Source organism: Lolium rigidum, chromosome 6 (assembly GCF_022539505.1).
Source record: "Lolium rigidum isolate FL_2022 chromosome 6, APGP_CSIRO_Lrig_0.1, whole genome shotgun sequence".
Taxonomy (NCBI): domain Eukaryota; kingdom Viridiplantae; phylum Streptophyta; class Magnoliopsida; order Poales; family Poaceae; genus Lolium; species Lolium rigidum.
The window spans coordinates 104269237-104284952 of NC_061513.1; the positions used below are offsets into that span (position 1 = coordinate 104269237).

The following is a 15716-nucleotide window of genomic DNA, read 5'->3' on the forward strand; positions in this document are numbered from 1 at the left end:
TGGTGAGTAATTTTCTTGGCCATTGGCAACTGAACAAAGAAAATAAAATGTTTCAGTAAGCTGACCTTAAGTCCTTCATACTACATCTGAATGCATGAACTTCTCCGAGGCAAAAACTAGGAGCATCTCCAGCCGCGTCTTCCCTAAAATGCACCGGATCAAGCGTTTGGGGGACACGTTTTCTTCCAGTGTCGTGTTTGGGGGACGCCGCTTTCCAGCCGCGCCCCTCAAACGCAGCCCCCAAACTTGTTTTTACATTAAAGTACTTTTTTGCATTTTATTTTAATAAAGAGGAGGAACATTACAAAAACTAATACATAATTGCGAACATAATTTTTCACAAACTAATACATAGTTTGGAACATGGTTTCCACAAACTAATACAAGTTAAAATATTGCAAAATGAGAAAATCTTACTATAGTTGGCCTCCCAAATTTCGTATGTTCGCTGCCAAGAAAGAACACTCTCAGGACCCAAACTGGAAATCCAGCTGGTAATGATAACCCAGTTGGTCCTTTACAGGCAGAATATACAAAAACTTCCGTAACCATTTTCGCTGCGAAAAAGAACAATCAGTGTGTTCAATCGTCATCCTCTTCATCGTCGCCCTGGTAGTGCCGGCGGCAGGACGTGTCGTCGAACACCTTCACGCTCATCTGCTCGTCGCCTTGGTACGAGAATGTGAGCACGCAATCGGCTTGGAGGCCATGGAAGCGCGCAATCTTCTCCCAGTCGGTGTGGAGGTACATCTTGCCGCGCCAGTCAAAGAGCACGTACACTGGCCACCGGCAGAAGCCGCAGCCAGCCTCCTGCAGCTGCAGCGCGGTCGGCTCGTTGCCGGCGACGAACTCGGCGAACTTGTTCGACAACCTCTGGATGCCGAGTGGGTCACCATTGACGACGACGATAAAATCGAACTCCCACTCCCCCTCGGAAGATGATGACATCGCAGGCAACGGCGACTTTGTAGCCCTTGTTGCTTCAGCACAGCCGCGGTCGCGCCCACCGCCACGGCTGCAACCTCAGCCTCTGCCGCGGCCTCTACCAGCCATGAAATGGCCCTCGACTCTTGAGATGGTGGCGGCTAGGGTTGGGGAGTGATGCGCTACGGTTTGTGTATGAGGGACGATGCGAGAGCGCCCCTTTTTATAGACCGGGGGGAGGCGAGGGAGCGGTGACGCTCATTAACGCCGGCACGAAGAGCTAGGTGCGACGAGACGCTGCGCCTCTGCGGACTGCACCGTTGTTGTGCATCAATAACTTCCGTCGCGAGGTAGACGACCGTTAGGTTAATTAAACTTGTATGTGCGAATGACGTGTCGGGCCCGCCACTCCCTGCCTCGCTTTTCGTTGTGTCCGGCCTGCCCGGAACGTCCCCTGTGGACTGGGAACGAGTTCGGGGCGTCGGATACCGTATTGAACCACGTCGGACGGAAGAAGGTTTTGAGGCGTGTGGTTGAGACCGAAAAAATGTCTAACTCACCCATAAACTTTTAGAGGTCGAGAGACGCGGTTGGAGATACTCTAAATATACCGTCAAGCCTGAAAGAGTACGAGATGTTCACATCGTTACTTACTACTACTAAAAAAAATTACATATCACTGCTATGTCGTGTGTGGTCTGAGCAAAAAAGAGGGTTGTAAGATAAGAGTATCGTAATCACTCAATGCTGAATTACCTGAAGGTCGTTGAGTTCCAAAGACGAACAGTCCCGCTGAGTGAACCTGTCATTAGTTTCGGAAGCATGTGATGTGAACACACGGCACTGATGCTATCTGTATGTCCTTCGAGTGTTTCAACACATTCGAGTGTTTCAACACATTTAATTCTGTAAATCCCATACTTATTTCAGTAAGAAAGAATGTTAGAATAAAGTGATACGTGTAGGTGCCGTACTGAAGAGTGTTCTTATGAGAAGATGTCACACCTTGGCAGTCATATCAACAGACCCAATAATTCAGAGAAGGAAGTTAATAAAGGTATTTTTTTAAATAGAACATAACAAAGCTACGGATGTAGATGGTTTCCTCGCTGAATTTTATCAGACTTTTTGGGATATCATTAAAACGGACGTTATGTAAATGTTCAGCGTTTTACACGCTGGAAAGTTGGAATTATTTCATCTAAACTTTGGTGAGGTTATCTTCTTACCTAAGGTTAAGGAGGCAGAAAGAATCCAACTATATAGACCTATCTACCTTTTAAACGTAGTTTCAATATTTTCACGAAAATGGCTACAACTAGATTGAATAGAGTGGTTGGTCATGTGGTGAGGCCGTCGCAGACCATATTCATGCAAGGACGTAATATCCTTGATGGGGTAGTGGTCCTACATGAGACGGTACATGAACTGCACACCAAAAAACTGAATGGGGTTATTTTAAAGCTAGATTTCGAGAAGGCTTATAATAAAGTAAAGTGGTATTTTCTTCATCAGACACTCACGATGAAAGATTTTTTCACCAGAGTGGCCAACTTTGATCAATAATTTCGTGTCCGGAGAAAGTGTTGTGATCCATGTTAATGATGACACGGGACGTTTTTTCTAAACAAGAAAAGGTTTGCGCCAAGGTGACCCTCTATCGCCACTTTTATTCAACATTGTGGCTGATATGCTCGCTATCTTGATCAAACGCGCTAAGTCTGGTGGTCAAAGGTAATCCCTCATCTAGTTGATGGGGTTTATCAATCCTTCAATACGCTGATGCTAAAATTCTACTTATGTAACATGATCTCGAAAAAACTTGAAATTTAAAGCTAATCTTGGCGGCTTTTGAGCAATTATTGGGTCTCAAAATTAATTTCCATAAAAGTGAATTGTTTTGCTACAGCGAGGCTCAGAACTCAGTTGCCGCATATACGGAATTGTTTGGTTGTGGGTAAGGCCAGTTTCCTATCAACTATTTGGGAATCCCGATACATTATCAGAGATTAACAATTGTTGAGTGGAAACTAGTAGAGGAAAGACTTCGAAAATGCCTTAGTAGTTAGAAAGGTAAAGTGTTATCCCTTAGAGGAAGATTGATACTCATTAATTCAGTACTTAACAATATGGTGTTGTATATGGCATCCTTCTTCCTCTTGCCAAAAGGCGGTTACACAAACTCGATTATTACCAATCGAGATTTTTTTGCAAGTGGATAGCGAAAAAAAATCGACTGGTTAAGTGAAATGTTAGTATGCCGTCCCAAAGATATGAGTGGGTTGGGTGTTCATGACCTTGAGGTCAAAAACTCAGCCTTACAAGGTAAGTGGCTTTTCATGCTTCTAACCGAAGATGGTTTATGGTAGATCCTTGTTAAAAGAAAATACATTGGCGAGAAAGCGTTATCCCAAATCATTTGGAAACCGGAAGACTCACATTTCTGGGCGGGCTTAATGGCTACGAAGAAGTTTTTCTTCAAATATGGTACTTTCTCCATTAAGAGCATCTCTAACAGAGCCCCTATTTCTCGGAACCGAAAAACCGAGTTCAGTCACCCGAAAAATAATTTGGTTGCGGATTTAGCGACGGCGCAGAACAGAAACCGAAAACGTGAAACGAACTCGCTGAAAGCAAACGTCGGGGGAAATCGAAATTTGCGATCGCACTCGATTTCATCGGATCAAGCTGAATTCGTTCATAATTTTTACAATACTAGGGCAAAATACATGCATATTTCACCTACATTACGAACTAGGGACCTAATTAAACTAGATTTAGTCCCCGGAGTGACTATACTGTCACCGGGGCGCTAATATCGTTGGTGGAGGGTTTTTGCTCGCCGGGTCTTCCTAGGCGACGACGACCGCCGCCACCTCGACGACCACCGCATAGGAGGTGCTCCCACACGCTAGAGGCGGCCCGGCGGCGGCGTCGTCGTCGTCGTCGTGCGGGGGCAGCGCCGGCAGAGGAGGGTTGCACGCACCGGCAGCGGGGGGCGCCTCCGCTTCTCCTTCCGGCGCCTCCTCTGCGCGCTTGCAGGTATGCCATCATCTCCGGCCACTTCCGGCCGGCCCGCTTCCACGCGTCGTTGGAGCGCCTACGCTCGGCGAGCTCCAGCGACGCCCGTGCACCCGGCGGACGCCGAGTTGACCTTCCGGCGCCGGATCGGCCACCTCCCCTACCCACGCGTCTTGCACGCACCATTCCGCCCGGAGGGGAGCTGGCCGAAGCGGCGTAGCGGCGTCCGGAATCGCTCGTCGGAGCGGACGCAGGTGGCGGCGGAGGGGAGTAGGGTTTACGAACAGAACTCCCCTCCGCGAACCCTTTTAATAGGGGTCATACGAGGAGTTTCTCGGGCCCCCGAACTTCCAATTCGGGCCGGCCCACCGATTCGGGTGCTGTTCTATGCCACTTTCGGCCCGAACCCGTAAATCCGCCTGAAAAGTTCAGTTCCGACGGGATTTACGGACTCTGTTAGAGATGCTCTAAGGACGTATCATAGATGCAATTCTGGGAGGATTCCTGGTTAGGGAATAGGCCACTTGCTGAACAATACCAGGCGTTATATAGCATTGTTCGTCGTAAAAGTGATACCATTACTTTATTAATGGCGACATCACCTCCGTCAGCGACGTTTAGACAAGATTTATATGGCCCGAGGCTTTGTGCGTGGAATGTCTTACTGCTTCGTTTGGAATCCATTCATTTGTCTGAAGGGCCACATGAATTTCGTTGAAACTTACAATCCAATGGAAATTTCATATTAAGTTTAATATGCAATGCAATTATCCAACCTGATATGCCAGTTGATAAGAACAAGAAGATTTGGAAACTGGAAAATACCGCTAAATTAAGATTTTTGGCTGGTATATACGTTGAGGGGTAATTCTAACCAAAGATAATCTTGTGAAACGTAATTGGCGTGGGAGTAGTCAGTGTGTTTTTGTCATCAAAATGAGACGATTAAACACTTGTTCTTCCATTGCTGCTTTGGAAGATCTATATGGTCATGCATCCAAGTAGCTTCTGATCTGTATCCCCCGACTAGTTTAGCCAATATCTTTGGTAATTCGCTTCATGGTAATGATAAGAATTATTATCTCATGTAGGTTATTTACAGATGTACCGCTATTTTCCGTTCGTGGTCTGCGCTGCATAGAGTGGAGAACCGCAACCTCTTAATGGAGGTCTGTACACGATTGGAGGATACTGCGAGGGATATTTTTCCCTACATGGATGACAACATAATCTAAGATTTAGACTGGCACTTTCACCCTAGGCGTTTTACAATTGCTCACGAATTGATATGTAATTCGTCTTTTTGTTTTCATGTTGAGATATTTGAGACTATGGAACGGCTGTGTGCATCTTGGCTATGCAGAGACCGGATGTAATTGCTTATCAAAGTATTAAAGCACCCATTATCGAAAAAATCAGATCCAGTAATTAAGAATTGGTTATCACCTTGATTAAAGTAATCCAAACTACTTACTTTAGATGAGTGACCAGTAAATGTGTGCATAGGACGCAGAGAGTCAAGACTCCAAATCTGGAAATTTCATTTACATGGAAAGTTTACAAAGATTCAATGCCATCCGGAGCTAGCGGTGAGAATAGCTAGCGGTGCGGTGAGGCAATGTCATTCGTACCTGTTACAAAGATTTACTGATAGTTATTCTCCCGTTTAGTCTTTCTAAACGTGAGAATAGCTAGCGGTGAGGCAATGCCATCCATACCTATTGCATGCATTTCACCGTCAAAAGACCTGCGCGCATTCAATGGACATGTCCATCGGTGTACGTCATGCACTCGACACTAAAATTGGGGCAGCGCTAGCAATTGGATCCTGATATTTGTTTCCCGTCGGACCAGGGCTGAACCGTAGGATTTGAGGCAGCTTGACCATACGATTTCAACCTGGGCCATGCGGTTGTTTCCATAAATTCAGCGGTCAATTGCATGCTTCCATTGTTCAAACTGCTCCATTAACTGCTCCTGGAACTTACGTCCGGAGTGCGTCTCCTTCCTTTCTTTCTTTCTGTATATAGTACGTAGCTTCTTCTTCAGAAAAAAGGAAAGAAACACACGGGATTAACTTCCATAGAAAACTTGTGTGAAGCACAATTATCTAGTGTAAGAAGCATGCGATATTACATCGATAGCTCCACAAATTTGGATGATGCAATGAATTATTTTTAGCTTCACGAGCATATGAAGCACATTTGATGCTACTCGAATCCATGGTCTGGTAAGGAAGCAATTTAGGAATTTCAGAAGCACATCCTTGTATATTGTAAAAAGCATCCAGATGAATGTAATGTGCTAGCAATGTAAACTGGAATTTGCTTAGGCATCCTTGTATCTTCTACGCGCTTTTGAAAGCAGCAAGTGATCAACTACATCAACCACGAGATTTATCTCGTTAACGCTTAGCGATCTTCGAGGGTATGTTGATCTTCACCTCGTTGCTACCATCTACTAGATTAGATCTTGGCTTGTTTTTCGTTCTTGCGGTAGGAATTTTTTTTTGTTTTCTATGCTACGAATCCCTACATGAAAGACTAGCAATAAGGAGAAGTTTGACCACTATGAAAAAGCATGCTAAAGTGTTCATAGTACTACTCATTCCCAATCATGAAAGATAAATATAAACTTAAATGTACAAGAAGTAAATGATATATAGTACTCCCTCTGTTCCTTTCTATAGTGCATATAGATTTTTGGCATATGTTTCAAAATATAAGGTTGTAGCTTGGCTTTTTTCAATTACCCCCTCCACGGGTCAACTCCCACACGACATGCATGAAAAAAGAATCCATACAAAATAGGAAACAATTAATTGAGATTTCTAATGCATGACCCCAATGATTGCTTAGATTTAGGAAGCAATGTTTTTCTTTCCTTAATTAAACCTGGTTGCACATATATGGAGAATCAACCAGAGATATTTGTTGGATTTGTTACGGTAATTTAGGAAGTTATCGGTTACCTAATTTTACTCCGATCTCAAATCATTCAGCCAGGGGTCTTGTGTAAAAAATACTCTTGCGCTAATTTCCGTGCCAAAAAACTATAGGAACTATAAAATGGAACGGAGGGAGTACTAAATATGATGCTTGCAAGATATCATGAACTACAAAATAAAACATCTTGCCAAATGTAGACATAGTCATCAGATCTTCTGACATAACTATTCATCTCTTTCCCTTTCTTTTAATGTGCATGCAATTTATTTTATAAATACAAAAAGTTTATTGATGGTGGTCTTGGCAACATGATTAAAATGTAAAAGAACATAAAAAGTAAAGATACAAACACACCAAGTTTATGCGAAATCTTATGTTGCTCAAAAAACCAAATTTGAAATTTTGCAAACCGAGAGTTTTATGGGTCTAGTGGGGTGACTTGGGAATCCCCAAGCTTATGGTTTTTACCATCATTGGGCAACTCGTTGTTTGTTGTTCCTTCATTCCCTGTCGAAAAAAACTTCAAGACAAAACGTTCTCCCATTTCTTTTCTGCGGGGGTGACGTTAGTGCCATAAAGATAATTCCTTTGGTATGATCAAGACCCAAATAAAAATTGGTTTCACATGTAAATAGAGTTTCTCAAGTTTATAATATCCTCAAAAATTCAAAATACCCAAAAAAGAATGAAGTCAAAACTCAAAATAGATACTTTCACAATAAAAGACAGAACATGTCCAGAACAACAAATAGCTGGAGAATGTAGTTTGTTCGACCACTTCAATGTGTCAGGATTTTTTACAATTTCGTGCATACACAAGATGAAAGTTTTTAACTACACTAGAATTTCATCCCGATTGGAGCTACCAAAAAATTCAGAGAATTTCTTCGTGAACATCCTAGCGTGCAGGAATCTGCAGCTCCATATATGTGTTATTAATCTTATCATCAAAAAAGGGTAAAACTTGGTACTTCATTCAAAATTCCAGAAACTAAAACTTAAAAATCTATTGTAACATATACATAAGATAAAAAACGCATTATTCCCTCGTATATGCAAAATATTATGGTGGTAAAACTATATCATGAGTTTGCAATAGTCAAACCTAAAATTACTTGAAAGAAGGAGGGGAGGTGGGGTGCGGGGGCATCCGAAGATTGTGGTTTTGTTAGTTATTTTCATCTACTCCCTTATTATTATCTCATGTTTCATCTTAAAACAAAGAAAATTTTCATATCCATGATACTTTCATGCCTACAAAATGGTTGGTTCTACATTCAAATAATATAATAGTTTCAACCAAGCTACAAACTCACTTATTATTAGGAGACCATTTTATTCAAAAATAAAATATGTACAAGGTACCACTCTTTTTATTTTGCTTTATTATGGAAGAAGTTTAATGATATATATTTAGCAATGATTTCATTGGCATGAATAACACATGCTCAAGGTCGGCCCTAACTTCTCCAATGCTCATCCTTCTCATTTACTTTCTCAACTTTTATTTGTATTCAAACTTCTAAACTAAGTATTAGAAATCAGTAGCTAGACTAATTAAATTACAACAAACAGTAGATAACCATATTTCACAACTTGTAAGAATCCAAATGTGTGCTCAAACCAAATAGTATTTGAAAGCATAAGGAGCACACGACAAAGTATGTGACAAGTAACTTCGAAGTATAACTCTCTTCCTATGCATTGTCATTTTGTATATCAATAAGTAACAATAGCTTTGTGGTAACCAATGCACAAAATGATCACAAGATTTCATTTTAAATACCTCGAGCGCTACTTTTGATTTTATATGCGAACTATGTTTATTCCTGGACCTTTCAAAGTTTGTGTCATCTATGTAGATTTGGTATTTCTAATTTCAAACTTGAGAAAGATGAAGGCATCATTTATGCGATGAACAATTGAAAACATATGTTAGAAACTATTACAATCATCCTTTTGGTCCTTGTCATCCATTTGGTCCTCGTGATGATAGTCAGACTTTCCGATTAACGTTAATGTGATGATATTCCTCAAGTCTCTCTCGGGAATAATGTAATTTTAATTTCCAACTTTAGAGTGGAAGAAGTATGGGATGGATCGTGATGGTTTCCTGATAAAATTTATCACAATTTTTTTTGGGTTAAGGATGATATTATCTCCATTTTCGAGGCCTCCTTGGCCCGGGCGGGTTGAGGTCGGAGTATGACGTGCACACGATCTTCTGAATAATGGAGGCAGACCTAGGATTCTATTCGCTCCAAGACGGTGTTCTGCTTGAGGCCTTTCCTCATTGATCTCGTCACTAACGAGTTCTGGGAGGCTCGGCTTTCCCATTAGGTGTGAGATACCCATTGATTGCTGGATCAGATGAGATTTTGTCATGTGCACCCATTTTTTCTGCCTGTGCGGCTTCAGGAGGGGGTGACGTGATACTTCGATGTCTGATGCCATCATGGGACATGTTGGTGTTTAGATTTCCATGGAAAAGTCAGTGGCGGAGAATGTCATGGCAGCTAAGGTCTGGGGTCTAGTAATGGCAGAATGTGTCTTCGGGACAATGAGGACTTTGCTTGGTGTTTGTTGACTTGTAGCAGTGGCATCGTCAAGCGGGGGCGGCAACACATGGGGAGTACAAAGTCTTATTTCTCCGGGTAAAAATCGAAGCTCTGGCCTTAATTGGTTATGACTGGCAATAGTCTTGTTGAAGGCATTATTTCGAGATGGCAGACTTGCTCGAAGGTGAAAATCCTAGGTATGATCTTAATTGATTGTACTTGCCAATGACCTTGTTGAAAGCAACATTTTTAAGAGCATGGACTCTGGGTGTTTTCTTGGCAGTGGCTTGTGTTGTAGCTACAAGGTTGTGATCACCGTAGCGAGGTCTTTTGCCCTTTTTTTCCTTCTTCTATTTTGTAATAGGGTTGTGTGCATCTGTAATGTCTTTAGAATATTTCGTTATTACATGGGTTATTTGTAATTGGTATCTCCGCTATATTAACATATTTTATTTGTCAAAAAATATCCTTTTTCGAGGTGTTTCATAAAAAAGATTGACATTACTAGTTTGAACATTGGGTAACAACTTGGTGAACAAATGGACATGAGACACAAATATTCAATGGTTGGATGTGATTTTCACTGAAGTAAGTTCGAATTGATTAAAGATGTCGTTCTCACTCAGCCATCTCAAACGGCTTTTGCCTTCTCGTTATATAACGAGAACTCCGCTCGTCAGAAGTTGGTCTCTTTTTTTATATAAATTTAATTCACACCATAACAGTAACAAAAAGGGTTGTGCATCTTTCATCTAGTGGGCCACATCAGCCTGATAGCTGCGAATCCCTAAGTCTAATCCGTCGGTCTTAGACTAGTGATTGTTCTGCCAGATGTGTGTCCGGTTGATGTCCTGGAGCAGCAAGCAGCGTGGAAGGAGAGAAGCGATTTTGCATCCTCCGTCGTTCTACTTGGATCTTCTCGAAGAAGAGTTGAGCGGCTAGGTTATTTTTTCGAACGGATGAGCAGCTAGGTGAGACGCACCGTAGCAACATCCAACACCTCCGCCGAACTCGACCTCTGGTTAAATCATCTGGACTCTACGCTGGACGTACGTAGGCCGCTGGCGTAGCTAGCTGTGGCCTCATATTCAACTCACGATGCTGATGTAATTGATACTGAGGCTGTGCAGAAAACTACGGAGACTGTGGAGGGAGTTCATGGTTCCAAGATCTTTCATGCATCTCACATGCGATGTAACTGTTGTTGTAAAAAATAAAATTATCTTCTCAAAGTCAATACAAATATGTTCTCGGCTAGTGCACTTTTTTAGATGCAAGGGTACAGAAATGTGTATCAGTGTATTTAGATCGTGGTATTCTGCTTATTGTAGCTGAATATTGGGTGAGACTATACCCCGTTTTCGTCCTATCTATTTGCTGAGATGCATTTATCAGTTGATAACCAAAACTTTGACCATTCGTTTGGATCCTTATGCTTCTAAGTTGTTCATTGTGGCCCTAAAAAAAATGCTGTTCGTTGTGCGGCAAAATACTTTTTATAAAAGGTAGAAATATATCCGATGGTATCATTTCTTTACATGAGAATATGCATCATGTCATGTAAAAAAAGCTGGTATAATTTCGAAACTTGATTTTGAGAAGCTGGATGGCAATAAATTGGAACTTTTTGCTTGATTGTCGTAAAATGAGGGGGTTTTCTGATCATTGGTGTAAGTTGTTACATGCTAAAAAAATAATCTTGGAGATTATGTAATGCTGTTAATTTGAAGGATTGAAAATTAACTATCTTAAAAAGTGAGATTTTTTGCTATTGGTGCTGATAATGATGTTGTGTAGTTTTATGCAAACTTACCATTGCCAAGTTGGTGCTTTACCTCTTAGATATTTGGGGATGCTTGTGACTTTTGCTGCCTTAAAAAGTAGTGATTGATTTTCTTGGATAATAATATGATTAGAAAACTGGATGGTTGGATTGGCAATTCTTCTGCTTCAGCTGCTAGGCTGGTGCTTCTTGACTCTGCTTTATCTTTGAGTTTCTTATTTTTATATGTCCTTTTCTTGCTTAATAAAAAATTTGATGAAAAAATAGAAAAGCATAAGAGGATTTTTTTTGGCATGTTAAAGATAAGAAGGGGAAATATTATCTGTTAGAATCGAGAATGATTTGTAGATCTAAAAATAAAGGGGACCTGGGGGTGTTGAGGATTTGAGGAAACATAATATCTGTCTATGATGTTAATGGTAGTGGAATTTGAAGACTATGTCTGGTTTATGGCAGGATCTTATTAAAGCTAAATATTTGTTTAACCAGTATGTATCTTCTATGGAAACTAGGTTTTCTGACACTCCTTACTAGAAAGCTTTATTAAAAATCATGGATATTTATTTCAAAGGGAGACACCTAGTGCTTCATGATGGATCTATTGTGAGATTCTGGAAAGACCCCTGGCTTGATAATGAAGTTATGTGATAGCTACCCTGAGCTGTTTAATATTTGTCATGATCAGAATCTGACTATGAAGAAAGTAAGGGAAAACAATTATGTGTTGGATTTTAGGGGAAGAGTTCAGGGTATCCTTCTACATCATAAGTGGGATTTTTTTGATAATTCCGCTAAAGGTATTCATGTTAGTACAGTCTGATGATGTGCAATTGTCTTTAACTAAAAAAACCTTTAGTACCAAGATGGTGCACAACTTATTCGAAATTGGGACTGCCGATGCTAAAAGTAAATGGATCTGGAAGGCAAAAATTCCTTTCAAAATAAAGATTTTCTTATGGCAACTGATGAAATCTAGAAATTGGATCACAATTGGATCACCCATGAACTCCATCCAAAATTCCTTTCAGAGCTAGAAGCTAAAATCTCCACTTACCATTGTCTTCACAATTGGATCCTTCTTGAACTACTGGGCAGGTTTATATAAGGAGGGGCAGGCTGGTTCAATCCGGACTGGAGCAAAGTAGATGATGAGGACGGTGTCGGAGCTTGCCAATGAGGAACCTGGTGTTATGAGAAGGTTGGTGGATATGTTGAGAATTACTAGAAGATGATAAAATCTTTGTTGTTCATTTTGATGTTGTATGTCTGGAAGAAGTGAGCCTAACTTATTTGGTTAGGGTCTTAGGGAAGTGGATGTACAACCCAACCATGCATGTTCAAGTTCCTAGAGATGTGAATTTGGGTTCTTATTATTTAAAAAAAACACGGTAGGGGCTTCTCCTACCTTATTTCTTTCAAAAAAATGTTGTATGTCTAGGGTATCTTGGTTTCTTGTCTTTTGGAAAGCTTAATTATGATTTTTGTGTGTTTTGAATTTGTAGATGAGGTGACAATGGAATTTTGCCCCATAGTAAGTGTTTCGATGTCGAGCACTCACATAGGGTTTCCCATTGGTGCCCTAGCTCGTCTGTCCCCTCGCTATCTATTTTCTTGTGTGAGTGGTAGTTATAACTTGTAAGATACTTTCTTTCTGTTGTGGTTAATGAAAAGGGGTCGAGGCCCAGTTGGAAAAAATGAATCTATTTTAGGCGTCATGCACCACACAAATTATGACTATGATAATTCAAAACCCCACAGTAAATGTAAAACAATTCAACTATCCTCTATATTATCGAAACAAGAGCTAAAGATCGGCTACATGCTACCGGGCCACGTGTACCGATTCAAATCTGGTGTACCTCTTATGCAAGGTACTCCCTCCATGTCGGTTTATTGACCTTACTAGTAATTCTAGATTATCGATTTGACCAACTTAATATGATGCATATATTACAAAAAAATAATATCTTAGAAGCTTCATATGTTATATTTTCTAATAATGTAATCTTTATTTTATAAAATTTACATTATATAAATTAATTAGCAACCTAGCTAGGCATACATAAGTCTTATAAACCGACACGAAGGAAGTACCCGGTATTCAAGCAATCAAGCTGCAGCTAGCAGGAAACATCATCACGCTGGATCTCCTCAACTACTACCTTCAGCAGAATTACTTTTATTATTCAAGGTAGATTTCGCAATCAACTCTCCATATATAATATATCTGCGTATCTTTGACTCTTTAAGTGTTCCAGCCTTCCAGGTCCAAACTACTTCACCCACAAGGCTGAACAGCTATAAGAAGCTCACGGCAACAGCAAGCATTTCCACTCCGCAAGTGTCGCTGCCATCTCCCAAAAGATTCCCAAAGCATCTGTATTTGCAATACTGAGCAAGTCCAAGCACCCCCCACACGGACAAGATGAAGCAGACCGTCGTCCTGTACCCCGGCGCCGGCGTCAGCCATGTTGGCGCCATGAAGGAGCTCGCCAACGTCTTCCTCAAGCATGGCTATGATGTCACCATGGTGATGATCGAGCCGCCCTTCAAGTCGTCCGACTCCGGCGCCAGCGCCATCCAGCGCATTGCCGCCTCCAACCCGTCCATCAATTTCCACATCCTACCGGCACTCCCTGCCCCCGACTTCGCCGCCTCCGGCAAGCACCCCTTCCTACTCCTTCTTCAGCTCTTTCTTGGGTACAACGAGCTTTTCGAAGAATTCCTCCGCTCCTTCCACCGAAGACGCTTGCACTCCGTTGTCCTCGACATGTTCTGCGTCCACGCTCTCGACGTCTGCGTGAAGCTCGGCATCCCGGTCTACACGTTCTTTGCCTCGGGCGCCTCGTGCCTGTCCGTCCTGACCCAGTTTCCGGCGCTGATAGCTGGCAGGCGGACAGGCCTGAAGGAGCTCGGGGACACGCCGCTTGATTTCCTCGGTGTTCCGCCGATGCCGGCCTCCCATCTCATCAAGGAGCTGCTGGAGCACCCGGAGGACGAGCTGTGCAAGAAAATGACCAACATCTGGAAGCGCAACACTGAGACGATGGGCGTTCTGGTGAACACATTCGAGTCAGTGGAGAGTCGGGCTGTGCAGTCGCTCAGGGACCCGCTATGCGTCCCCGGCCGGATCCTGCCCCCTATCTACTGCATCGGGCCATTGGTCAGCAAGGGCTCGAAGGATGGCGACGACGTGGAGAGGAATGAGTGCCTCACGTGGCTTGATTCGCAGCCGGACCGCAGCGTCGTCTTCCTCTGCTTCGGGAGCAAGGGCACAGTCTCTGCGGAGCAGCTCAAGGAGATAGCCGTTGGCCTGGAGACATCCGGGCAGCGGTTCCTATGGTCTGTGCGCACGCCGGCCGGAAGCCGCGATGCGAAGAAATACTTGGAGGTGCGCCCTGAGCCGGACCTTGACACGCTCATGCCGGAGGGGTTCCTAGAGCGGACCAAGGGCAGGGGCCTCGTCATCAAGTCATGGGCGCCGCAGGTGGACGTGCTTCGCCACAACGCGACCGGCGCATTCGTGACGCACTGCGAGTGGAACTCAGTGCTGGAGGCCGTCTCGGCCGGCGTCCCGATGCTGTGTTGGCCGCTGGAAGCGGAGCAAAAGATGAACAAGGTGTGCATGACGGAGGACATGGGCATCGCGGTGGAGCTGGACGGGTACATGTCGGGTTTTGTGAAGGCGGAGGAGGTGGAGGCTAAGGTGAGGCTGGTGATAGAGGGTAAGGATGGGAGACAGCTAAGGGCGCGGGTGGCTGCTCGCAAACAAGAGGCGGAGGCAGCGCTGAAGGAAGGAGGGTCGTCACAGGCGGCGTTCGTCCAGTTTCTGTTGGATGTGGATAAGATGGGAGAGCAGCTCGGCGAGTGACGTATTCCAGCTTTCAGTTTCGAACTGCACTTGTCGTCGATGAGTATCTCGCCAGGCCAAAGTGCTGCCCGACCTTCGATGTTTTAGCGGCCTGGTCAATCACTTAAGCTTCTGGTATGCTGTACCTTTTGTGAAACGTATATGGTGGCTTGCGTAATACAGGGGCAGCGTCTTAAGTTGCTTTTAGGATTGAGTACACTATGTATGCGATTTCAGTTGCAAATTTCGACAGAAGTGCAATTATATATTTTTGCAAGAAAATTGCGACCGAAGCACTTCTTTATCGGTGACACTTACGAAATTCTCAATCCACTGAGTGTCGTGGTTTTGATCACGGCAGATGCCTAGAGAGGTTTATTGAGAGAGAAGTGAGACCTATCTAGACGATTAAAGGTATCCAGATGTGATATTGGTACACAACACACGGTGATATTGGCCACGATGGGTGGCAACCGACTAGAGTGGTGCATGGGGGTAGCAGCCGGCCACCTTGCCTGGAAGGATCAGCCGGCCAAGCCACCAAGGAGAGGAGGAGCAGCCAGCCAAGTGCTGGCCTCAAGCGTACCACGAGCGGTGGTTGAGAGAACCAGAAAGGGCGGGTGTCAGCCAGC

At 43.2% G+C, this 15716-nt stretch overlaps 1 protein-coding gene across 1 annotated transcript; it reads left to right on the plus strand.

The window, feature by feature from the left end:
- The first annotated feature begins 13532 nt into the window (after window positions 1-13532).
- Window positions 13533-15291, plus strand: LOC124661791 (UDP-glycosyltransferase 88A1-like). Its single transcript, XM_047199676.1, has one exon. It carries the CDS (start codon window positions 13660-13662, stop codon window positions 15103-15105), a length of 1446 nt encoding a protein of 481 aa, XP_047055632.1. The 5' UTR covers window positions 13533-13659; the 3' UTR covers window positions 15106-15291.
- The last annotated feature ends 425 nt before the right edge of the window (window positions 15292-15716 follow it).